General features: G+C 43.9%; 1 protein-coding gene across 1 annotated transcript in view; it reads left to right on the forward strand.

Moving 5' to 3' along the window:
* The first annotated feature begins 709 nt into the window (after positions 1 to 709).
* EHD4 (EH domain containing 4) overlaps positions 710 to 26,794 on the forward strand; it is an 87,832-nt gene continuing 61,747 nt past the window's right edge. The window contains exons 1-2 of the mRNA XM_042942305.1: positions 710 to 1,051; positions 22,359 to 22,535. Of these exons, the coding sequence (XP_042798239.1) occupies positions 816 to 1,051; positions 22,359 to 22,535 (413 nt within the window). The 5' untranslated portion in view covers positions 710 to 815. The remainder of the gene's footprint in view (positions 1,052 to 22,358; positions 22,536 to 26,794) is intronic.

Raw genomic sequence — 26,794 nt, forward strand, 5'->3', positions numbered from 1 at the left:
GAGGTAACAGTAACTCTTTTACATGTCAACATGTGGTAATTAGGTGGTAATAATGAGGATGAAGATTAAATCTTTAATGTTACAGAAAATCAAATAAAGAAAACTAAGGGCAAGAGGCCTTCAATTCATCCAGAACTTAGTGGAGGCAGTGTGAAGTAGGAGAAACATCTACCCAAGCAGATTGGAGTCTTCTTCCCCTTAGTCAAATATTGTCAGTATGTCCTTTAGTCAAGATCTCTTCACTAACAAAATATGTAAATAATAACCTTCCAGAGAGTAGAAAGAACCTGTCTGTCAACTTTCCGAACTTTTGTCCCCAGTATCATAAGCCTGGGAAGAGTAAACTTCCTAGGAGACTCAGCAGCCTCCGGAGGCTCATTTTTGCCAGCTCAGATTTGCCCGGAAGCCGACGCCACCTGGCCAGAGGTGGGGCCCCGGCGACCTAAGGGGGCGCTTCCGAGACCAGTCTGAGCCTCGGGGCTGTGGAGACACCCTCTCCCCAGCCAGTCCGCCGACGGACTCCGTCATCAATAATTCATTAAGAACCTCCTCTCCATTGGCTGAGACGCGCTGGCAGCGGCCCAATGAGGAAGGACTTGAGAGAGCCTTCTGAATAGTAAACGAGCTGTCGTGACGCAGAGACCAGCGATTGGCTGCGACTGCGCGAGGCGGGGCCAGCTCGGGCGGCGGCGAGAGGGGCCGGAGCAGCTCAGTGCCAGCCGGGGAGGGTCGAGCCCTGAGCGGGGACTGAACGCGGGGTGTGAGAGGGTGGGCGAGGGGAGCGAACCGGCGACGGGCGGACAGGCTGCATCAGGATGTTCAGCTGGATGGGGCGGCAGGCTGGCGGGCGCGAGCGCGCGGGCGGCGCGGACGCAGTGCAGACGGTGACTGGGGGCCTGCGCTCGCTCTACCTGCGCAAGGTGCTGCCGCTGGAGGAGGCGTACCGCTTCCACGAGTTCCACTCGCCAGCGCTGGAGGACGCCGACTTCGATAACAAGCCCATGATCCTGCTGGTGGGCCAGTACAGCACGGGCAAGACCACCTTCATCAGGTAACCCGCCCCGCCGGCTCCTCAATGCCGCCGGGACCCCTGCTCCCACCACCTAGGTGCTAGAGGTCCTCAGCACGTGTGCGCGTGTTGTTACCAGCGTCCCGCCGCCCTCGGACATCCTGCAGTGCCCACTTCCCCTGTGCGGAATCCCCTCGCTGCTGTTTCCCCCTCCAGCTCCGGCGTGACCTCAGGTTCCCGCCCCTAGCGCGGTGCCCAGGTGCCCGCAGCCTCGCCCCGGGGCGCGGCCGCCCCAGAAGGGGCTGGCTCTACCCCCACGCTGTCAGGAAGGTCCCTGGAACCCCTTCACTGTGTACTCTGAGCCTTCTTTCCTTGCTCTTGTTAAGGCACTCCTCTGGCTGGCTTTATCTTGTCACCGTGGCCTGGGGACCCGGGGAAGGGAGGGAGAAGAGCGAGGCTATAATAAGCATCTTCTTGATGAGCGAGTGAGGCCTAGGGCTAGAAATGGGGACAGAGGTGTGGGGTATCAGAATGGGCTCTCGAGTCATAGTTGGAGAATTAAGCCCCCAGCGCATGACGAATGAATGAATGGCAACAGTAGAGTGTATTTCCAGTGCCCCTTTCTTTTGAGGTCCTTGCTTGCCATCCCCCAACACATTGTTGGGGCCAGTGGGTAGAGAGGCCGCTTTTATTCAGTTCTTGCACAGCCTCGCCTTTATCCGACCAAAGGAAGTTAGCTGTGTGTAGCAGCCCCAGCTAGCGCCCAGTGGAACCAAGGGGGAGTGTCATATTACTATTCGTTAGTTTCCATTTCTTAGGTGGGTCATTCCTTCCTCCCTTGACAACTGAAAATATTTGTCATGCTCACTCTGTCTCTAAAAGCAGTTACTGTGCATGCGCTAGGGTTCAAATCATATACCTTCCTCTGAAGCGATTTTTGTTGGGAAATAATTTACATTGAAACAACTTGCCTTTTGAAGAGACTGTGTTACTTCTAAAGCAGAAGTAAGATACTTTTAAGACTTACTTTCTTTGGTTAGGAAACTTGTTTTCCTGGGTTAAACCCTGTGTCAGTTAAAACAAAGTGACTAATCATTTAAGGTTTGGGTCTAGGGTTTGGGAAACTGTAACAATCTCATCATTATTGATGTTCAATAGATGTTCAGAAAACTGCATCTATATTTGGATATATGCCATTTCTATTAAATAGCGGCCTCTTTTTCTCCACTCCAGTGACCTAAATAGTTCCTACAAATAGAGTACTTGTCACTACAGGAAATATGCTCAATCCAGACCTACAGATACACTATGAATGAAATGAGCAAAGCAAATATACTCTATGGAAATATTGTTCTAGATAGTAAAGTGAATGTAAAGGAAGACTGAGGGAAATAATTTTTAAGCTGATTTATGTGGTGCTTATTAATAAAGTGAAAATAGTATTCAGTATATCACCCCAGACACTCAAACCATAGAATTGTTCTAGTCACTGGTACCCTGAAAGATGACAAACAATACCTTTAAGGTCTTAGTAATAGAACCAGTTTTTAAGTATATGGGAAAATGAAGTATTGTGACTGACAAGAGTGGGAGGTGGGCCTTTTGAAATATACAGGTAAAAGATAAGGAGCTAGCATTGTAATTACAATAATTGCAGACATTAGCAGTGACATATGCACAGTACCCTGGGCAGCTCCTCCTGTCTGTCTCTGCCATGAGGCTTTATTGTGCTCTGTGTGTGATCAGGGAGCCCTGTTGGTGCTGTACCCACCTGGATGTGATGTGGCCATCTCTCTGCTCTCATAGCCTCACTCTTCTTTTTCATCATTTGAAGGGAGCTTTGTGGAATAGCTAAGCATAGTTTTAAGAAGGATTTTGAGATTTGACTCCTGGCAACATCATCCAAATGGACCACTTCTCAGGCACTGGAGCCATGTGCAACCTCAGGGTGAAGGAGGAGTCACCTTACCAAGAAGTCACTTGCTTTTGAGACCTTCCTTTACCTAAGTGACTTTGTCCTTAGGCAGTGGGCATAAACTGGACCTGTGAGGTTAGAAGGAAATCAAGGTGGACAGGAAGCTTGGTGAGGCACCAGAGACCTGAGTTTGGTTTCATAGTGGAGCTAGGAGGAAGAGATTTAACTCCTGGGAGGGAATCCCCAAATGAAAGGGCAGCTCCTCTCTAGACCCTTCCCTGCCACTGGGAAGCAGAGGGGTTGGCCCAGGGTGCTGACCATCCTGGATCCTGCTTGCATCCATGTCTGTCTTTTCTCTGAAACTGGTCAGTGGCTGGATTGTTTGCTACTAGCCATTGAACACTAGAAGTTCATACTTGGCTGTGTTCATACTTATCCACATAGTAAAAGATTCTCATCCACTTGGCTTCCTGTATATCCCAAGAGGTCACTGGTAACACACAGCCTGCACTGATAGGAAGGAAACTTCTCTCATTCTAAAGCCATTCAGCAAGGCTTTTGGTGTGCATTGCATACCTTTACTAAAACTGTACTCTTCCTTCCTTTTGTCCCATGACTGGGAAGAAGTAAGAGCTCCTCTAAAACGTGGTGAGCCAGAACTTCATCTGGAGTGAGGAAACTAAATGTGTGCCTTGTTCTAATAAAAACGTCTTCTAGATGGGGTGGATGAAGAGCCTGAGTGCCAAAAACTACACTTATTTTTGGATGTGTATGGAGGGAGAGTTGGTAGACCCTCCTAACATGGGTCACAAAACTGGCCCAGAAGGAGACTTCAGATGTAATGGAGCTATTTGTCAAAGTCTCCTTGGATAGAAACAGAGCAGCTGATAAACCTATTGTCCTACTGACAATTTTATTTCTCAGAAGACAGAGAATGCCATGAGAGAAACCATGGGTGCTCACTCTGCCTCTAAACAGCAAGAAAGAGTTGGCCAAAAAAGGAGAAGAGACTGGCATGGGGGAAAGTGGCCATGTTGTCTTAGACTACATAACAGCCAAGGAAGGGTGGATATTGGGCTCAGTCAGACTTGCATCCAAAATCTGAGGAAAACAGATTTCACAGGTTCCCCTAGAAAATTCCTGGGCCCAGCTGCCGTGAAGGAAGACATTTCCACTGAGAAGATGTGAGGCTCACTGGAAATCAAGCCATGGTTGCATATTTTGGTTTCAAAGAGCTCCATTTTCTCTCTTCCTCCTATATCCTGTCCCTCCCAGAAAAATTTATTCTAGTGAGGAAAAAAGAGGGAAGTCACTCAAGAAACTGTATATGCTTTAAAAGGGTAGAGCCCAAAGCAATTAGACAAGAGAAAGAAATAGAAGGAATGTAGATTGGAAAGAAGTAAAACCATCTCTTTCCACAAAGGATATGATCATATGTATAAAAAATCTTAAGGATTAAGGAAATCCTAAAAAAAAAAAAAAACTTGTAAAATAAGGAAATTCAGCAAAGTGTTAGGATATAAGATCAATATACAGCATCAGTTATATTTCTATGAACTAGCAATGAACAATCTGAAATTAAGAAAATAATTCCATTTATAATATCTAAAAGAATAAAATATTTAGAAATAAATTTAACAAAAGTAGTGTAAAACTTATGCACTGGAAACTACAAAACTTTGTTGAAAAAAAATTAAAGAAAACCTAAAACAACAACAACAAAACACAGGAAAGACATCCATGTGCATGGATTGGAAGACTTAATATTTTTAGAAGAGCAGTACTGCTCAAAGTGATCTATGACTCCGTGCATTCCCTACCAAAATCCCACCTGCCTTCTTTACAGAAACTGACAAGCTGATTCTAAGATTCATTTGGAAACGTGAGAGATCCAGAATAGACAAGACAGTCTTGAAAGAGAACAAAATTGGAGTTCTCATACTTTCTCATTTAAAAGCTTGCTACAAAGCTACATCTCATTTAAAAGCTTGCTACAAAGCTACAATAAACAAGACAGTATGATAATAGCATATGGATAGACATAGAATGACCGAATAGAATCAAAAGTCCAGAAATAAACCCGTATGTCTGGTAAATTTGTTTTTCCAAGGGTTCCAAGACAATTCAGTGGGAGAAAGAACATTCTTTTCAACAAATGATTGATGGTAGACAATAGGATATCCACTTTGCAAAAGGCATAGAGAGTGATGGCTAATGGGAACAGGGTTTCTTCTTGGGGTGATGAAAATGTTCTGAAATTAGATAGTGGTACTAGGTGCACAACTTTGTGAAGATACTAAAAGCCACAGAATTGTACCCTTTGAAAGGGTAAGCTTTATGGTAGTATATAAATCATATCTCCATTAAAAGTAGCAAACAATTCAGTCTTCCAACAGTTCAGCATCCTGTGATTTCTTTAATTTCCATAATTCTGCAGTTAGTTCCAGTCAGGTAATTTCTGCATCTGTATACAATAATTTAAAATAAAAATGGTTGCCAGCAAGAAGTCAAGCCAAAAAAAGTGGGAATAAGCTAAAAGAACACCTGAACTGGGACGCCTGGGTAGCTCTGTTGGTTAAGTGTCGACCCTTGGTTTTGGCTCAGGTCATAATCTCGCGGTTTGTGGCCCAAGCTGGGCTCTGTGCTGACAGCATGGAACCTGCTTTGGATTCTCTCTCCCTCCCTGCTCCTCCCCCCACTCCTCTCGCCAAGATAAAGAAATAAACTTAAAAAAACAACAAAAAAAAACACATGAAGGAAAGGAACTGAGGAGTAGATATGAAGGAATTGAGAGTACAATTAGCTATCACACAATCCCCACAATATGTTTTTTCCCCTGTATATTCTTGTCAGTGTACAAACATGTTCATTCTTCTTAACACTCAAGTTAGTAAAATCAAATTATAATATTTTCCTATAAAATGTTTGATAAAGTAATTGTGTTTTAAAACTTTAAATATCACTTAAATATAGTGTTCCTAGAGGGGAAAGAGGGCATGAGTTGCATATGCAAGTGTGGAAACAAAGTTTATGGACAGTTTGAAGCATTAAGAAGCTGGTGGCCGGGAAGGCAAAAATGCCTTGGGCAATAAAAGGCCTTTTTTGGTAGGATTAGAACAAGAAAAAGAATCAGGAAGTGATAGACCCACTTCTTGGGACTCTTGCTATAACTTTCACAGAAAGCAGAACTCGTCAGCTGTTAGTCTTTTTTCTCCTTTTCTCTCAAAAACAAATGATCCAGAGACGGGAAAGGGAGCCCTGTGGTGTTTGAGGGGATTCAAGCCCAGAGGACGAGGAACCCTCCAGGGGCTGCACAGGCATGGCCCAGTAAATACCCAGGTCGGGGAACAGATGGCAGGGCCATTTAGGAAGAACATGTAGTTGTGCTCAAAGAACTGTATTTGGTACTTTTTAAGAAGTTATGAAGAATATGAGGAGTATCAGAAAACTTGAAGCAGACAAATGGCCCCATTTTCAGAAAAAGGGGAGCATAGATTCTATTAAAGAACAAAGCTCTACTTCATCCCTTTGATAAACTCTAGACTCAGTTATTAAAGCAAAGAGAAGTGAAGGCACTCCCTAGGAGTCAGCCTAGTTTTACCAAGAAAATCCTGTTAAGGAAACACCGTGAGCCCAGTTTAGTGGTTTTACTGTCAGCTAGGCACTGGGGCCCCTGGAAGCGATAGTCTGCTCTGCCAAACACCATGCCCTTTGTGGATCTTTCTGAAATGCCGACATATTTGATTTTTACAGAAGAATGGACTATCTATAATATATAAGATCATACGTGTATATCCTAGTGTCCATTTATTCAAATAATATTGGTTTCCAGGAAGGGCCTGGCTATCCCAGAACTTAGTTTCATGGGGAATATGGATAAGAATCCACAAGCTATTAGGGCTCTGAGTGACAAGAGCTATGACACTAGAAGTGCAGGCTGGGATGGGAGCATAGGAAGGACCCTTCATTCAGGCTTGGAGGTTGGAAAAGGCCTCCCTGATGACACAGCCTAAAAGCTGAGCCCTGAGGAATGAGCCAGAATTAGCTGCCCAAACGAGACCAGGAAATGAGGGCAAGAAGTGTCAACGATGAGGCCCAGGTTTCTTGGATAATTGGGTGGGCAGTGGAGCTATTCACTGAGATGTGGACACAGGGAGAGGATGAGTGGGGGCATAACTTGAGTTTACATTTAAACCCATGTTGAAGTGGACACCCAGGTGTAGAGTCCACGAGGGGTTGGACATATGGATCTGGGAGTAAAAGGAAGAGTTACTGTGGAGACACGGGGAAAAGGCACCAGAGAGGTGGAGTCACTGCCAGGGAAAGATGGGAATTTGGAGCCATTGTCGGGCTCTTTTGCTTGTGATTAACAGAAGCTCAACTGAAAAAGGCTTAAGTAAAAAGGTATGTTGTCTCATGAAACCGATGAGACCGGGGTGTGCTGGTTTCAGGCCTGGCCTAGGACTCGGAGTGGCGCCATCTGGTCTCTGTCTCTCAGCTCTGCTGCCTTCTTCATGTTGGCTTCCTTCTCATGGCAGTTTGGGGTGGGCATTTGGCCATCTCCAAATCCAGACTCACGTTCTGCCAGCTCAGCAACCCCAAGGGGAAAAAAGGAACCTTTTTCCCAACGGTTTCTGCAACAGTCTTAGGTTTGAGTCTCATTGATTAGCCCTGGTATCCATCCATGAACCAATTCCTCAAGCCAGGGGAATGAAATACCCATGCCTGCAGTGGGGTGGTCAGCCCCCAAACCATGTGGACTAAGAGGCGGGGAAAGGTGGCTCCTCAGGGTGCTGCGACAAAAAAGAAAAGCATTTGCTAAACAGATGAGACTTCAGGCAGCCCTCACAAACGCCACAGAAAGAGGAGGCATGGTCAACAGGGTCAGATGCTTCTGGGAAAAGGGTTGAAATGGATCTAGTGGATTAGCCATCAGGAGCCAGGGTGACCTTGGCAAGAGCCATGCCCGTAAGTGGTGGTGATGGAAGCCAGGTGGCGGTGGGTTGAGGAATGAGTGGGAGGCAAAGTGTCAAATATAGAAAACTCTCAGCAACTGGGTACTGGAGGGGAGGAGCCGTGCCCTGGTCTGGGGCATTCCAGTGAAAGCCTATTATAAGTAGATGGAAGGGGCCTATAGAAAGGGAGTAGCTGGTATTTCAGAAACCTAAGAAGAGGCAGGGCTCGGAGCAGGGGAGTGGGGGTGCCAGGACAGGGTGAATGTGGTATCGGTGGCAGTAATCACATCTGGGAGACACTGCAGGTTAACCTCTTGCTCACTTGTTACATCATCTACCTGACAAATGGCAGCCATGCCACAGGATTAGGAGAAATGTAAGGGGAAATGTATTTTGTTTTTGTTTTTGTTTTTGTTTTTTTTTTTTTTTTTTAAATTCTTTTTTTTTTAACATTTATTTATTTCTGAGACAGAGAGAGACAGAGCATGAATGGGGGAGGGACAGAGAGAGAGGGAGACACAGAATCAGAAGCAGGCTCCAGGCTCTGAGCCATCAGCCCAGAGCCCGACGCGGGGCTCGAACTCATGGACCATGAGATCGTGACCTGAGCTGAAGTCGGATGCTCAACTGACTGAACCACCCAGGCACCCCTGTTTTTGTTTTTTAATTATGAAATTATCTTCCTTAACTCACATTTAGAAGTTTACTTCTAGAAGACATTCAGTATTTTTCAAAACCTTGGAAAATTATGAACTAGAATGCTATGGTTCCTGGATCTGGCTGCTGGACAGAATCACTGGGAGACCAAAAACAGATTCTAGGGTCTTAATCCAGACCCCCTGAATTGGAATCTCTGTGGGAGAGGGTCAAAAACCTATTTTTGTTTTGGTTTGCTTTTGGTTTTTATAAACCACCTCTCAGAGTAATTCTTAGGTAGTTTCCTGCAGGAAATATTTGGGAACCACTGAAAGACAAAGGTTCAACTAATGGAATCATGATAGTTGAACCATTTAAGCTTGAGAAGTAGATCCGTCTCAAACCAGAAGAGAGTCTCACTTTGATGGCCCTTCTATGGCAAGTGGTCCAAGCTCCATCTGTTCACATTTTTAACAAATGACCTAGGTGAAGACATGGAAGTCATGCTTACAAAACGGGTAATTATGCAAAAAATGCAATTTAATAAACAGCCCTTTTCGCTTAATATGATATGAAACTTTTTCTTAAGTAATCTTCAGAAATAGCTTTCATGACTGCACCCTAGTCTATCATACAGCTTGGAACATTGTTTCTAATTTTATGCTATTATCTATAATATTGCAGTGGACATTCTTGGCTTATAAATCTTTGTGTATCTAGTTTTTTTTTTTTCCTGTTAGAAAAAAGCCTATTCTGCTGAGTATGAATTACTACATCAAAAGGTATAAATATTTTTCAGGTTTATATATATTCCTGATTTTATACATATACATATATATATATATATATATATATATATATATATATATATATACATACACATGCATATATATAACATATAAATAATACATATTTTACACTAAAACCTTGGTTTGCGAGCATAACTCATTCCAGAAACATGCTCATAATCCAAAGCACTTATATATCAAAGCGAATTTCAAGAACCATTGGTTCAGTTGTGATCATGTGATATTCGGCATCACATACTACTTGTGTTGCAAGACATCGCTCGTTTATCAAGTTAAAATTATTAGAAATCTTTGCTCATCTTGCAGGACACTCGCAGAACAAGTTACTTGCCATCCAAGGTTGCACATGAAATAGAACATTACATGTTTTATTCTGACTATGTCTATATACATATGTTCCTTTTTCAGAAAAGTTATTCCAAATTAGACTCCCACCACAGAGTCTAATATGAAGATTATTATTTCACCAAACTGTCAGTAAAACTAGGCATTATTATTAAAAACAAATAAACGTGATAGGAAAAAATTTTTCTTAATTTGCCTTTTTTTTTTTTTTTTACTGTGAAGTTGAATTTCTAAAATGTGTAGTCATCATCTCTATTTCTTTGAGAGTTGTTTGTGAACTTTGTCCAATTTTCATTTGGAGTGCTAGATTTTGTCTTTTTTTAATTTTTTTAAATGTTTATTTATTTTGGAGAGAGAGAGAGAAGGGGCAGAGAGAGAGGGAGGTGCAGAATCCGAAGCAGGCTCCAAGCTCTGAGCTGTCCACACACAGCCTGACACTGGGTTCGAACTCACAAACCGCAAGATCATGACCTGAGCCAAAGTTGGACACCCAACCAACTGAGCCACCCAGGCACCCCAACTACATTTTATCTTGTAGATATTTAAATGTTTTGCTCAATAACGGTTCTTAGTCTTTTGTCATAATTATGTTTTTCCAGTTTGAGCTTTGCCTTTTTAATTTTTTATTATCATTTTTGACATGGAGATATATTTAATATTTGTGGTCAACTCAAACACTTTCTTCCTCTTTGATGATGTCTTTGATGTCCCTGGAAAATCCTTAAATATTACAGAATCCTTAAATTTAAAAAAATCTTTCCAATAGTTAACTCTTTAATCCACTTGGAAACACAATGAGTTATATTGGGATCTCTTGGAACCTTTCACTCCTGTTGTGTTGTTCTGTTGGTAGATTCTTATGCCCAGACCATACTGTCTTAAGGATTGTCATTTTAAAACATTCTTTAATTAAATGGTAACACAGACCCTTCTGATCTCATTTCTCTCTATTTTCTAAATACTGTCAATCATCATTTCCTGTTATTCTTTCAGAAGAACTTTAAAACTACTTTATTAGATTCTTCCCAGAAAATCCCTTTGGGATCCATTTGTATTGGAACTGCGTTTATCTTGGTATTTGCTCTTCCCAAGCAGGAACTCAGCATGGCTCTTACTTAGACCTTTTATACCTCTCAGAAAGGTGTTTGATTTACTCATATAGGTTCTGTATACTCTTATTAATGCCGTTCTTAGGTGTTTTATATTCCTTCACTCTTAATGAATCAGATTTTTTTCCTTTATATTTTCTAGATGGGTACTGCAAGTATGCAAGATAGCTACTGATTTTTACACATTTTTGTTTCGTATCTGTTCATTTGATTGAAGTTATTCTGACATTTTCAGTAGATTCTCTTGGATTTTCTAGATAGACAGCTGTATCGATTATATTCATGATTACTTTTTTTCCTCTTCTGTTTCATCTTTTATTGTACTAGGAAGCCACATCCATATCAAGCTTCTAATTGTGATGATAGTGCTTTTGTTATTTCACCCTAAGATATGATGTTAGTTATTGGTTTAATATTTTATAAATTAATCACATTAAGAAATTATCTTTCTATTACTAATTTGAAAAGAATTTCATTTGAAAAGAAAAAACTAGAACAGATGTTGAGCTTTTTCCTTTTACTTTTAACCCTGTGTTCTATGAAAGGCAATTATGAGAGATTATTAATAGGTGTTCAAAAAGGATTCTATGGTTAAGTAACTTTGGGAAGTGCTGTGTTCTATAGCCTCCTCATGTAGTTTTCCAATGCTCCCAGATCAACCTAAACAAAGTCTGTCATCACATTCATAAATTACAACACCGAACATAGAAGACACTTAATAGATCTTCATGTGTGAGCAAATGAATGACTGGAAAAATTAACAGGACTATAAAAAATGGAGAAGCATGTTGCCTTTTGTTCCAGTGAACCTCCACTCCCTTTCATCTCCTTCCCTTTCTTTCCTTCTCTTTCTCCTGCCCTCCTTCCAGAATAGCATGGAAGGCAGACCTGAGTAGCTCCGGGTACAGGCACATGTTAGACAGCAGTGTGCCTTAAGCACATCTCAGCCCTGCGTGGTTTAAATAGCATTCATAGCTGGAAAAATAGAACTGTGAAACAGCTTTATCCAGCAAATTCCAGTTTCTTGATCCCACAGGCTAATGTAGATTCCTTCGTAGGCACAGCAGTTTCAAAGATGATGTCATCTGAACAAGCAGCCCTGGCCGTAAGATGTCCATGATTTAACTAAGGGAGAAACAAAAATGAAAATAAAAGTTAGGTTTTACACTTAAGGAAGACATAGAGTTTTAAAATGGAAATGAGGCTTGGCCTGGCTTAGTTTTTCAGTAACTCAAAAAGATTAAAATTTTGAACGACGTGAGATGTTTGTGATATTTATCTCAGCATGATTTATAATAGCAAGAAATGGGAAGCTATATCAATGCCCAAGAGTAAGGATACAGGAAATTCATCTGAGAATAGTATGCAGCCATTAAAAAATTGTTTTCAAGTACTTTCTTTTTTTTTAAATTTTTTAACGTTTATGTATTATTGAGAGACACAGAGAAACAGAACATGAGCTTGGGAGGGGCTGAAAGACAGGGAGACACAGACTCTGAAGCAGGCTCCAGGCTCTGAGCTGTCAGCACAGAGCTCGACGCAGGGCTCAAACCCACAAACCACGAGGTCATGACCTGAGGCGAAGTCGGACGCTTAGCCAACTGAGCCACCCAGGTGCCCCTGTTTTCAAGTAATTTCTGATGGCACAAGGCAAAACTAATGGTGAAAAATCTAGATGCAAGTATTTAAACATTTTGATCCCAATTTTATAAATAAAAAATTACATTCACAGAAAAATGACTGGATGGAAATATATCAAAATGTTAGAAGTAGTCATCATCTTGTGCTAATGCGGTCTCATGCAAGCTGCTTACCTTGTCCTAAGCAGGGCTAAAACACCTGCTCCAACCACAGTGAGGCTGAAGAGATAAAACACGTGTGAAATGCCTTATAAACAAACTGTACAGTGTGGTTTCATAATAATCTGTTGTTTGGTGGCATCCAGAAGTGGTGGTGGTGGTGGTGGTGGTAACTTACTAGGAAACCATTATATATTCTTGACCATTTTATAAGACTTTTGCGATAACACGTTTGATTCTTCTCTCTCTTCCATTTCTTGGTATTGAGCATGAAGATAAACAAAGGAAACTGCTTTAGAAACATCATTTCTAGATTCAACACAAATCAAACTTGAAGGACTAACCCTTTCTTTTCGGTTACTCTCCTAGTGAAATGGTGGACGGAGTAATATCAATAAAGAACACATTACGTAAAGCTTTCCAACACTTACTCTAAACTGAAATGTATTTAAACTCACAGCCTTGGATTTTAAAATAAGAAAATACAACTGCTTCTCCACTGAACTGAAAAGCTGTGCTTTATATATTTCTTTCACATCTATTTGGCCGAAAGCCTTAGTAACTAATACTCAAAAGAAAGAAAAAAATGACTGTTGCAGTTAGTTGAATGCTCTTTTTAAAAATGTCCCAGTCGAAGGCACCTGGGTGACTCAGTCAGTTGGACATCCGACTTTGGCTCAGGTCATGATCTCACACTTCCTGGGTTTGAAGCCTTTGCACTGACAGCACAGAGCCTGCTTCGGATTCTCTGTCTCCCTCTCTCTGCTCCTCCCCTGCTCGCAGTTTCTCTCTCTCTCAAAAATAAACAAAAATTAAAAAAAAAAAAAGTCCCAGTCCTTATCAATGAACTGAACTCTTAAACTATCTACAGATGCCAATGTATGCACAAACATTCCTAAAAATCTCATCATGACACAAGCCATTTCTCTAGATTTTGGTTTGAAAATTTAAAAATAATGCTCATTAAACACCCCAAATAGATGTGGCATATTACTTTTTAGAATGCTTACTTGGTTCCTGAATACTTACTAAAAAGTCTTAGACTTGTATATCTGCTATGATTCACAGAGCTCATTCCTGTAACCTGTTGCAGGCTCACTCAGCCTCTCGAGCTCTGATTTAGCGCAAGTAGTGCTTTTGCAGGACTAGTAAGAAATCTAGGTTCTACAAAGCCACTTAACCTACGCAAGCCTTAATTTTTTCCTTGTAAAATGGAGATAAAAGTAGAACCTACCCCATAAAGTGCTTAGGATAAAATAGTCTTTTCAGATAAAGACTTCACATAACAAGTCCTCGAAAGTTAGGTATACAGTAGCCTCCCCCAACCCCTTATACACTCTTTCACTTTCTGTGGTTTCACTTAACCGCAGTCCAGAAACAGATGATCCTCCTTTTGACGTATGGTACTAATGCTGTGTCACAATGCTTGCGTTCGGTCACCTCACCTCCTCTCGGCATTTTATCGTCTCATGTCATCACAAGAAGGGTGAGAATAGTACAGTAAGATATTTTGAGGGAAAGAGAAAGACCACATTCACATAATTTTATTACAGTTTAATGTTATAACTGATCTCTTTTATTATTTGGTATTTTTGTTAATCTCTTACTGTTCCTAATTTATAAATTAAACTTTATCATAGGTGCGTGTAACAGGAAAACACATTGTGCATATAGGGTTCAGACATGCACTGAAGGGCTTGGAATGTATTCCCTCTGTAAGGGGAGACTACTGTCTTACTAAAATAATTAATGCCTTTTCTATTATCTTAAGGATAAGTCAGAACCTAGACAGAATGCCTGGATGAATACCCAGGGGAGACAAAATTGGCAGCTAGAGGGGCGCCTGGGTGGCTCAGTCAGTTAAGTGGCTGACTTCGGCTCAGGTCATGATCTCGTGTTCCATGAGTTCGAGCCCTGCGTCGGGCTCTGTGCTGACAGCTCAGAGCCTGGAGCCTGTTTCAGATTCTGTGTCTTCCTCTCTCTGACCCTCCCCCGTTCATGCTCTGTCTCTCTTTGTCTCAAAAATAAATAAACGTTAAAAAATTTAAAAAAAAAAATTGGCAGCTAGAGTTTTGGAAGTCTATCATTGAATAATGCACCTTGTTTGTTTGTTTTCAGTCGTTCTTAAAAAAAGATTTAAAGGTTTTATTTTTTTTAGTTTTTTTAAATGTTTATTTCTCATTAAGAGACAGAGAGAGACAGAGCATGAGCATGGGAGGGGCAGAGAGGGGAGGAGACACAGAATCCAAAGCAGGCTCCAGGCTCTGAGCTGTCAGCACAGAGCCCGACGCGGGGCTCGAACTTGCAAACCGTGAGATCACATGAGCCGAAGTTGGGCACTTAACCGACTGAGCCACCCAGGTGCCCCAAAAGGTTTTATTTTTTTAAAGTAATCTCTATACCAAACATTGGCCTTAACTCACAACCCCAAGATCAAGAGTTGTGCGCTCTACTGACTGAGCCAGCCAGGCACCCCATTTTTAAGCCCGTCTTTGAGAAGAGTACTTTGAGGGACTTTCATTGTCCTGAAGATTTATTTTCCCCTTGTCACAAGTGACATTTTTTTTTCCTATGACATTAAAAATCTTTTTTTTTTCTAATGTAAGCAACAGAAGGAAAAAGACTCTGTCCACATATACTCTTGCATGAGATCAGCTCCTTGAACCTAGGCTGGGCCAGTGTGCCCAGGAGCCACTGGGACGAGGCCACGCCATGGTCTTCCACAAACAGGGACGAGGAGATGGCAGATCTCCCATCCTCCCCACCAACCCCTCCCGCCAGCTACTTGGAATCCCAGTTGTCTGTCTTTTTCCACGTTGACGGCTTGGCTCGAGACTCCTGGAGTAATCACCACTGGAAGTGGCAGCCCTTTCTGAGAACACAGGAAAAGGAGAACAAGGTGGAGCCTGGGACAAAAAATCCATCTAATGCACAGGATGCCTGTGCAGTGGGCTTGTTGGCTCTGAACTACGGTGATGCTCTTCTAGAGTCTTCCTGTGGCCTCTTGTTCCTTTGAATTCTTGTTTTTGCAGATAACACCACCAAGTCCCCGGAGCTTATAGCTCTGAGAAAGCCTCTGATATGTCAAAGTTTAACACAGCTGGTCAGCCTTGTGCCTGTGGGTGACCTGTTTTTGTACATTGTACCTCGGGATCCACTCAGACTCTTCAAGGTTGCTGGTTTTGTACCTCATCGCTTTCTTCTCACGTTGTTCGTGTCGGATATTCTGTGCCCTGGTTGTTCTTAGTTCCCTCGCTGCATAGGATTGTGCCTGCCTGCCTGGCAGTGTGACATAAGTGTATCTGAGTGTCACCACCCTCCAATGTAAAATTCCTGTGGGAAGTCAGCTTAGAGTGTCATATATTAAGTCATGTATCTGACAGGTCCTACATAGGGTTGTATGGGGGCTATGTGGAAGCCCAGAGCAATGGGGCTGAGCCTGGTGTAAAAGCAAAAGAGCCTCAGGCCAGGCGGGAGGAACCCCAGGTTCCAAGCCCTGCACAGAGCGAGTCTGACCAGCAAGTCATTGCCTGCTCTAATCCACAGGTTCTTCATCTATAAAGACCCAGGGTTGAGCCAAATGATTCCTAAGAGAGTTTGGGGCTCCAGAGTTCTGAGTATGTGGATCGTGCGCCCTGAAGGAAATGTCAGCCTATCAGGAAAGAGGAGCTAGGCCCACAAATAACCACAATCCCAGGTGCTCCCAAGAGAAGGGAAGTTGGGGAGTGGCCAGAAAAAAAACAGTCCTGGAGTGCTCAGGGAGGGAGGACTGCCCACAGGAGGAGATGTTTTGCAAAGTGACTTGACAGAGTAAGTAGGATAGAGAGTAGAGACCCTGAGACATGATTCCCTGCCAAACAGAGGGAATGAAATAAGGGAAGTGAGGGGCAGAAATTTCCCTGGAAGAGACTAATCAAGGAGGGAAGAGAGCCTGTAGTAGTTGAGGAGCAAGGACCCAGAGGGCAAGGCAGAAGGGGGTGGCTTGTGGGGGGAATGGAAGTCATCCAGGAAGGACTGGGTGGTTGGTGAAGGCTGTCGGGTTAAAGTGGTGCTTTAGAAGAGGAATCTGATCTTGCAGGACAGATGGGGGAGAGGGAGGCTGGAAGGCAGCTGGGCAGAACTAAGTGGCCAGAGTCCACACGAGGTGTGATGAGGAGGCAGAAAAGTGAGGGACGGAGGCCAGAGCCAGATGGCTACCTGGATGAGGGCGAGGAGAAAGCTGGTCGGTCCCCAGACACTGGTTCTGCACCTACTATGTGCCAGACACCATGTTAAATGCCAGGATATGGTGGTGACCCAGACGAACGAGGGCCCATCTCTCAAAGTGCTCCTAACATCCTGGGACAGTGACATGCCAACAAGAACATGACAGAATGTCAGCTACTGATAAGTGCTCTGAGTAGGTAATGGGGAGGTGGGCAGGGGGACCAGACTGGAGAGGCTACTCTGTCAGGGTAGGGAAGTGCCATGTGACATGCAGATGTCTGCGGGAGGGCCCTCCAAGCCATCCTGAGGTGGGAATAGCATTGGCCTATTGAAAAGGTGGTATAAAGGCCAGTGGAATCAGACACTCAAACATTCATTACCTCATCCGTGTGCCAGAAATTGTTCCAAGCAAGTGTGAAGCATTAGTGAACAACAGAGACTAAAAGCCCTGCTTTCCCGCAGCATAACTCTACAGGTGGACATAGGGAATATGAAGTCTTAAATACAATAAGTGAACTTTATATTACGGGAGAGCCATGGAAAGAGAACACAATTTTTTTTTCTAAGTTTTTTGCTATTACAGATAATGCTGCAGTGGATATCTTCACACAAAAATCTTTTTCATGTATCTAGGATTTTTCCTATGGATAGGTTTCAAAAAGTAGAACTATCCCCATTTTAAAGGCCTTTAACACAAAGTATCAAATTTCTTTTCAGTGAGGTTAGACCACCTGATTATATACAAAGGTGTTTATTTTACTACATATAAAGGTGTTTATTTTACTACACTATTTCACTAGTGTTGAGTATTATGAGCTCTTTCAGTGGTAATACATTATGTCTTTAATTGGTATTGCTTTCATAATGAAATTAAACACTGAATTTTGGCTGTTGATTATCTGTGGGAGAAAGTATCACTAAGCGAATTAACAATGTAAGCAAGCTATACAATACCTCTTCCTAGTTCTGCTTCTCTGCTGTAGAAGGCAAATATTTCTTTGTCAAATATATACCAAAGTATATTTAAGTATACTTGAAAAATAATGTATTAAAGTTCCGTCTGGTAGGGTTGCTACTTAGGAAGTTCTAGCTTCGATCACATCATGACTTGAAAGTAAGGGGGCGCCTGGATGGCTCAGTCGATTAAGCTTCTGACTCCTGGTTCCAGCTCAGGTTATGATCTCACAGTTTTTGCGAGTTTGAGCCCTGCATTGGGCTCTGCACTGCCAGCACAGAGCCCGCTTGGGATTCTCTCTCTCTCTCTCTCTCTCTCTCTCTCTCTCTCTCTCCCCCTCTCTCTCTCCAACTTGTGCTGCTGTCTCTGTCTCTCTCAGAATAAATAAACTTAAAAAAAAAACAATAAAAAAAAAGAAACAACTGCTTTTCTTTTTTTTTACACCCACTTTTCTTTTTTTTTTTTTTTTTTATTTTTTAATATATGAAATTTACTGTCAAATTGGTTTCCATACAACACCCAGTGCTCATCCCAAAAACACCCACTTTTCTTTAAACAATTTCATACTTCAGGGTTTTCACTGAAACCCCTATTATTCCAAAGTTAGTGGGGATTCCTGTGCTTCTATATAAACAAAACATCAGGAAGTGTTTAAGACTCTCCTTGGCGATGATGGCCTGACTTATACACCTTTACATGTGAGTTACTGCCCCACTGAGGACCCATAGCTGAACTACAGCATCCCTTGGCCCCTCCACCCCTGCCTGAGCCCCACCCTCACCTCCCTGGTTCTGGAGCTGGAGGGCCCTCCCCCTGCCCATGCCTAGGAAGGCTGTGAGAAGGGGCAAGATTGCGGAGAGCCCCCCAACGTGGAACTCAATATCGGGTTTTCCCCCAAAAGGTAGTGCTACAGTTCTTGACTGCTTTGTCTATTTTATCGGTGTGTGTGACCTTTGCAGCCTATCTTGCAAGCCAGCCATTGCTGTTAACGTTGATTCTATGGGAAAGTGCCTGTCAAGTTTCAAACCAATACTTGAACATAACCCTTTTGTGAGAACTGTGTGTGCTGCGGGGAGCCTGGTGACACTGGCTGCTGTTCTTCTAAGTCCTGGCTCCTCTCCTCGGTCATCCTCCTTCCTCTGTCCCACAGATCTCAGATCTCCTGGCATATAGCTTCATCCAGGCCATGGGGCTTTGAAGTCTAAGTGGACTTGGGAGGGGTGTGCTCTGGACTTGAATTCTAGCTCTGCTGATGAATGACTTCAGACTTGAGATCCCAGAGGAGCTGTAAAACCTAAATTCCACATTCATGTGTGCATGTGAGATCCACACACTCTACGTACACTCTACAAGTGCTAGAGTTTTACAGAACGTGAGATGCTGTTGCTGACTTCCACCAGTATTTCTAAGATTTGTGAGGAATGTCACAAGAATTTGTAAACATGAACATTTCTGTTCCTAAGCGTATTTATTTATTAGTCTACTAGGTGCCTGAAAAAGTTCTGAAATTATTTTAAAAAATTAAATTTGAACATGTTCTGAAAAGTAGCTCCTTCTCTGTGCAGCTTTTTTCTGGGGAGAATGGGGAGAGCTGGCCCCTCATTGTTAGGGCAGCCCCAGGACCATGCCGGAAGACAGCTGGGAGAGCTCTTATCTCTCACTTTTGAGGAGATACAAGATGGTGCTGCCTGTGGCCAGTGCCACCCTCTGCATGAGGGCCCTGAACCCCCCTTGTGCTCCTCATCTCTGAGCAAACCACCAGCTCAAACCCAGGTTTAAACATTATCTGGAGATGGGGCGTCTGGGTGGCTCAGTCGGCTAAGCATCTGACTTCGGCTCAGGTCGTGATCTCGCAGTTCTTGAGTTCAAGCCCCACATCAGGCTCTGTGCTGACAGCTCAGAGCCTGGAGCCTGCTTCAGATTCTGTGTTCTCCCTCTCTCTCTGTCCCTCCCCCGCTCATGCTGTGTTTCTCTCTCTCTCAGAAATAAACAAACATTAAAAAAAATTTAAACAAGAGTCGCCTGGGTGGCTCAGTTGGTTAAGTATCTGACTTCGGCTCAGGTCATGATCTTGTGATTTGTGGGTTCGAGCCCCACATCAGGCTCTGTGCTGACAGCTCAGAACCTGGAGCCTGCTCCAGATTCTGTGTCTCCTTCTCTCTCTGCCCCTCCCCTGCTCATGCTCTGTGTCTCTCTGTCTCTCAATAACAAATAAATGTTAAAAAAAAATTTTTTTTAATTAAACATTATCTGGAGACAGCACAAGACCTGGGGTCCACCTGCCTGCATTCCATTTCCACTGAAACACTTACTGTGTGACTTTAGGCAAGTTGCTTAGCCTTTCTGATGCCCCAGTTTTCCCAACTGTAAAATGTGCCCACCTCAGAGTGTTACGGGGATCACAACACTCAGAACAACTGAACAACTGTGCGTGTGGAGGGCCTTTGTACTCCACATAAATAGTGAGTATTTGGTAAATGCTGTGCTATTATCCGATTGTTTTTTCACATTTCCTCAAAATGTAGGGGACATATTTAAATGTTATCTATTCTGGTGCTCCACAACTTCACAGAAAGATAGAAACTTTGGACGACATTGAAACTAGCAATGAGATCAATTAGATGTTTAGAATATAGCTTGCTAAGATCGCTAAGCAATTTCAATTTTGTTGACATAAAAAACGTAAGTGTAAGGGGTGACCTAATTTCTTATTCTTAGAAAGATGGCAAAATGGTGTTGGACAGTTGGTAATGCAGTTCCTTCTATCCCTGGAAATAAAATCATAGGTTCTGGGCCAAAATTTGATCAGTCAGGACATTTATTCTTAATTTTACTTTTTAAAGTTCATTTGTTTATTTTGAGACAGAGAGAAAGCGTGAGCAGAAGAGGGGCTGAGACAGAGAGAATCCTAAGCAGGCTTTGCATTATCAGCGCAGAGCCCAACAAGGGGCTCGAAACCCATGAACAATAAGATCATGACCTGAACTGAAACCAAGAGTCAGATGCTTAACCGACTAAGCCACCCAGGCACCCCTAGGACTAGGGGCCTAAATGCCTAGGCACTCCAGGCTAGGACCAAATAGATTGTTGGCTGCAGGATTGGGGAGCTGGAGAAAGTTGTGCAGGGTGAAGGATCATCTCCTTGGAGGGGCTGGGACATGGCTCTGCCCTAATCACCTCAAACAGGGATTCTTCTCCACCACTCCCCGCCTCCCCCCCCATTATTTTTGACAGTCACTGTGGAGTGTTCTCTGAAGCTGTTGCATTTCCACCTGTTGCTTGGGGATGAGGGAAATGTATTCCAAAATACTCTTTTCTTCATGTTCCTCATGGTTGCAAAGGAAGGAGGGAGTAGTGTTTGCTCACCTTCCTGCCATAACTACTCTTTAGTGGGTTCCTTCCTCATGGAAAGAAAATCTTGGTCAAGAGGGAGGCAGGGAGGGGCTCTGAGTGGCTTCAGCTGAATGAAGTGCTGGTGGTGGAGGGGAGCTGTGTTAGGGCTCAAGCATTTCCCACAGAAAGCAGACTTTCCCCACCACTCTACTTCTGGCTACCTTGCCACAACCCCACTGAGCCAGTCTTTGGCCTGTATCACATGGGTTGGTCTTCTCAGCCCCCTAAAATAAGAGCCCTCAATGATATTTGCTAGGCCCACTGTGCGCAGTTGTACAGGTTAAGCCACGTGAAGGCACTTGGGCAGAGGGGCATGTGGGGGCGGGGGTGGAATCCAGCTAGCTTGCCAAGCTGTAAATCCTAGTGCAGGGCTGGGTCTACCTGGAGGAAGGAGCATCTTTTTCCAATTCGCACATAAGGCTAGTAATGGCCCTGGCAGTATTTAATCTGAACCCCTGCCCCCTGCCTCCTTCAACCCCATTGCCCATAGCAGCCTCTGTTGCTGCTGAATTCTTTGGAGATCATCTTCCATGGCCATGACCTCCAGGAACCCAAGGGAGCTGTAAAATGCACAAGGGAGGATGTGACGGCTACATTGATTGCTAGTGACAAAGAGGGAAAGGGTTCATTATTTCATTCACAACACTGAGTGCCCTCTGTGGGCAGGTACAGTGCTGGGTGCTGGGAATAGGCATCTAGCCATAGACACGGGCCAGCCTGCAAGGGCCCACAAACAGTGAAGTCCAGTGCCCCTGGTAAACACTATGATGGCTGCAGGCACAGGGTGCCCTGGGCCCACAGAGGTGTGCCCAACACACTGGAAGGACAGGAACACTTCCCAAATGGAGGTGGTCCTGAGCAGGCTCTAGCAGGATGCAACGGGAGCTGGCTGGGTACACTTCCCTGGGGTGGTGCCTATGGTGCCCATGGAACCTGAAACAGGAATTGTGCTAAGGAAAGGTACATTTTCAGAAGCTCCTGGAAGTCTACAAGATGTCTGACCTGTTACAAAGCCTCTTATACGGGTGGGGGGAGACTTAGGTTGTAGATTTTAAGCTTTGAAAATTTGTCATTAGTAAAAGAGTAAAATGCCAGTCATTCTCCTTTTCTTGGGGTCTATATTCCTAGGGCTTTAAATGATTATGTTAAAAATTGGTAGCCCCAGGAAGCTTCCTGGCCTCTTGCTTTGTGACAACATGCCAAGTTTCTTTTCTTTTTCCCTCCCAGATACTTACTGGAGCAAGATTTCCCAGGCATGAGGATTGGCCCAGAGCCCACCACCGATTCCTTCATCGCTGTGATGTACGGGGAGACTGAGGGCAGCACCCCAGGCAACGCTTTAGTCGTGGACCCCAAAAAGCCCTTCCGAAAGCTTAGTCGCTTTGGAAATGCTTTCCTGAATCGGTAAGGACCAGCTAACTGCTATCTTTGGTCAACCTTTGTTTAAACCTTTTCTTTGAATTCTTGCCAATTACATATAAAGGTTCAAAAACAGAATGGAGCATGTCTGTTCTAGAACAGAGAAGCTATAGAGAATATGCTTATTGTATTCAAATATTTGAAAGATTATCATAGAAAATGATCATTTATTACCCATTCTGGGTAGCTTCAGAGGACAGAGCTAATCCCCAGGATTAGACATTATAAGGCTGCACAGTATAAGGAATAAATTTCTAATAGTTTCATGTGCACAGAAATGGATCCAGTTGCCTTGTGAGTAAGTGATCTCCCCATCACTGACAGTGTTAAGCGGTTGCTGCATGGCCACCTCTCAGGCATGGTGTGCTGGGGCGTCCTGCACAGAGAACCTAACCCAGATGACCCCTGGGTTTCGCCTGACCCCCACATTCAGCCTGTTGATTATTCCAGGACAGGTCACCTTGCCTGCCTGGCTGCCCCTTAGGCTTCTCACTCCCTCACTCTGAGCTGCTTCCTTACTCATTAAGGCAAGGGCAGGGGAAATAGAGGCAAAACCACACGAAAAGTTAATTTTGTTACTTGCTCATGATATTACAGATGTGAAGTCATGGGACACCTCAGATTCTGTCTTAACTGGAGATGAGCTTTATTTATACCACCCTGTACCCTTCTCCAGAGCTCCCAGTGATACAGAGGGATGTGGAGGCAAGCAGGTGTCCTGGAAGTAGCTGTGCGCTCTTGGACATGACCTGCTCTTCTCTCCCTCTCCTTCCTTCTCTTTGTCACTCCTAGCTTTTTTTTTTTTTTAAACCTTTTCCCTTTCTTCTCTCCTGCCATACCCCTCACCTCTCCCTTCCCCTCTTTTATGAATCTCCTGCCTTAGACTGGTTACTCTGGGGGAGTGGGCTTGTGGGGGTGCCAAGCCAGGGAGGGGTCATCTCAACCCCTTTAGGAAGAGCTGACAGACAAAAGTCCTGAACTATACTTCTTTTTAGATGGTTTAGAAAATAAGAATAAAGGCTTCCAGCCAACTGCTATCCTCCCAGAGGCTGAGGCACCCATCACCCAGCTCCAGAAGGCACCATTCACAAGGACTAGGGGATAAATTTGTGCCCAGGCACAAAGAGCCCAGGTGGCTCTGCCAGGGGCAGCCCAGGTGCCTCTGGGAAAAACTGGGCTCTACTGGCTTTCTTATGCTCTTATCACAAATTAAAGGAGGCATCCAAATGGCAGCCAGGGAGCATGGCAGTGGGATAAATAGAAATGCACAGATGATGTAGATGGGCTCACAGAGAAATTCCATCTTACTGCTGACAGTGGTTTACAGAATACTGTCCAGATGATTTTTTCCACCTGCAGGATGCTCTGGGAGGGACTTCCTCCTCATCTCCAGAACAGCCTTGGTTGCCACCAGAGCCTCTCCTGGGGTAGAAGTAGGGGTTAGAACCCAGGTGGGAGAACACCAGAGGGTCTCCTGAGACAATTGAGGGGAGGTGGGGCAAGAAGCTCCCCACTCAGGGCCTCCTGGGGCATCCTGGTCAGAGAGCAGGCTACAGCCAGGCCTCCTGTCTCAAGACTGGCCCCAGATGCTTCCAGAGGCCTGGAAAGTGCAGGGCACAAGGTCCTTCTCCATGGAAGATCGCCTGGGATCCTGTGGTTTCATTCCCACTGCCTTTAGTCTTACTCTCTTTTTGCCCAACGAAGGCTTAAAAAAGAAATAAGCTGCCACTTTTTTCAAATTACTATTTTATGGAGTCCATGTTCACAAAGGAAAACCCTGGAAGAATGGCTGTTGGCTTGTTTTCTTTTGGCAGATGATTTACTTTCCCAACAAATTTATCTTTTTTCAAGTCCTAAACCTACAGCAGATATCTGAGTATGGAAAAGAAGCATTTAAGAAAATTTGGGGGGATGCCTGGATGGCTCAGTCATTTAAGGGTCTGACTTTTGATTTTGGCTCAGGTCATGATCTCATGGTTCATGAGATCAAGCCCCACATCAGGCTCTGTGCTGACAGTGTGGAGCCTGCTTGGGATTCTCTCTCTCCCTTTCTCTTGCCCCCAGCCAACTTGTGCTCTCTCTCTCTCTCAAAATAAATAAACTTTTTTTTTAAAAAAGAAAATTTTGAATGGCAAGGTCCATTATCTGAGATTTAAAACTTGCTGAAAATAATCCATGCCTTATATAATCAAGTGTTAATTAAATTGAGAATATATAGAAAACTACTATCAAATAATATATGGCATTTACTGGGTATCAGATATGGTACTTTACTTGCATATTAGCTGTAAATCGTCACCATAACTCTGTGACATGCATGCTGCTGTTATCCCCAATGTAGACAGGGAGAATTGATGCATAGAAGTTCATCTAACTTCCACAGGGTCACTCAGCTGATATGCGGCAGTGCTGGGATTGGAGCTCAGGCCATATGGCCCAGAGTCCCAACTAGTGACCACCGAACGGCCGAATGGAATGACATTTGGACTGAGAATCACTGCCTGCTGCTCCCTAACTTTTAAGGCTGTCCCTAATATAACCCATTAACCATAATGATAAAGGTGATGACTATGTCCCAAATTAGAGATAAATGATTTCGTATACACTACTTTTCCTGCGTTAATAAAACAGTGCTACCGTGGCTGTTTTACAAATGAGAAAACTGAAAGCAAAGAAGTAAAATGACTTACCCAAGAAAAGGCAGAGACAAGATTAGAATTCAGTTTCCTCTTCCCTCCTACCACCCTCCACCTCATGAAGCCCTGGCAAAGAAGTTTCTGTTCTAGCCATGCTGGTGGCCAGGCATATGTGAGGCTCACGTGTAAGGGATGTACCTCATCGCACTTAAGAGTAAACAGTATGACTAAGACATAGCCACACAACAGTGCTGTTGTTTCCCCCAGGCTTATGTAAGAAAAAATCAATTTGGGGCACCTGGGTGGCTCAATCTGTTAAGCCTCCAACTCTTGATTTCGACTCAGGTCATGATCTCTGGGTTTATGAGATTGAGCCCCACACTGGGCTCTGTGCTGGTAGCACAGAGCCTGCTTGGGATTCTCTGTCTCTCTCTGTCTCTGTCTCTCTCTCTCGCTCTCTCTCTCTCTCTCTCTCTCTCTTCCTCCCCCTCCCTCCCTCAAACTAAATAAACATTTTTTTAAATCAATTAGCACAGGGCACTCAAATGTATGTATGTAATTACAGCATCCCTATGGGAACACCAGCAAGGCTAGCTGTAAAGGCAGGCAAACTTCTTTTTACACAGCATACTTTCTGGGAACGAGGTCAAAATAACCGTACTTAGTAGGAATGGGAATTGGTTGTCCACAGGGGAGAATTTTTTCCCTAGACCCACCAAGCAACTACCATCACCCACGGGATAGGTCTCATTACCCTGGCCCTCTCACTACGGGGCATGGCTTGAAGATATGCCCCCAAGGGCATCTTTAAAAGAGGTTAGTTAGTACTTCACAAGGTGACACCAGCCTCAAAGCATTAAGCAAGCCAGTGCAGCCTGCATTTCAACATGTAAGGCTGGTTTCTAAGAAAGCAACAGAGGGGCTATGTACACTTTTGAGAAAAGAAGACAAATTCCCAGAAGGCAGCTTCAAATTATAGAAATTCCATACTCAAACAGTAAAAGGAGTTGAGTCTAGAACAACAAGAGTTCTATGGAAACAACTTTAAAAAAAAAGACACAGAGCGTGAGCAGGGGAGGGGCAGAGAGAAGGGGAGACACAGTATCCGAAGCAGGCTCCAGGCTCCAAGCTGTCAGCACAGAGCCCGATGTGGGGCTCGAACTCACGAACTGTGAGATCATGACCTGAGCCCAAGTCGGACGTTCAACCGACTGAGCCACCCAAGGCGCCCCTGAAAACAACTTCAATGCAACATTCTGAAACTCCACCATGCTACCTTACTTTCGAGAGGGATTCCACAGTCAGGCCTGTCGTGGAGCTGCTCCATGGGAATGGCTCCACAGCCTGTTATCAGGAGGCAGTTCCAGCTCACACAGGAGCAGATGGACAACCAGCCCCACCCGAGGGCACGAGTCCTGGGAGGCTCCAGGGTATTTTGGTCAGTTCTAGAAGTGTCACATTTGGCATCTGACATTTCCCCCCAACCAGTCTGCTTTTGAATTGGATGTTATGTTTTTCCCTTAATCTACTTTTCTAAACAGGGTGGTTTGGGGTTTTTTTTGTTTTGTTGGTTTTTTGTTTGTTGGTTTTGTTTTTTTTAGTCCAGAT

The sequence above is a fragment of the Panthera leo genome, chromosome B3, assembly GCF_018350215.1.
Source record: "Panthera leo isolate Ple1 chromosome B3, P.leo_Ple1_pat1.1, whole genome shotgun sequence".
Lineage (NCBI taxonomy): Eukaryota > Metazoa > Chordata > Mammalia > Carnivora > Felidae > Panthera > Panthera leo.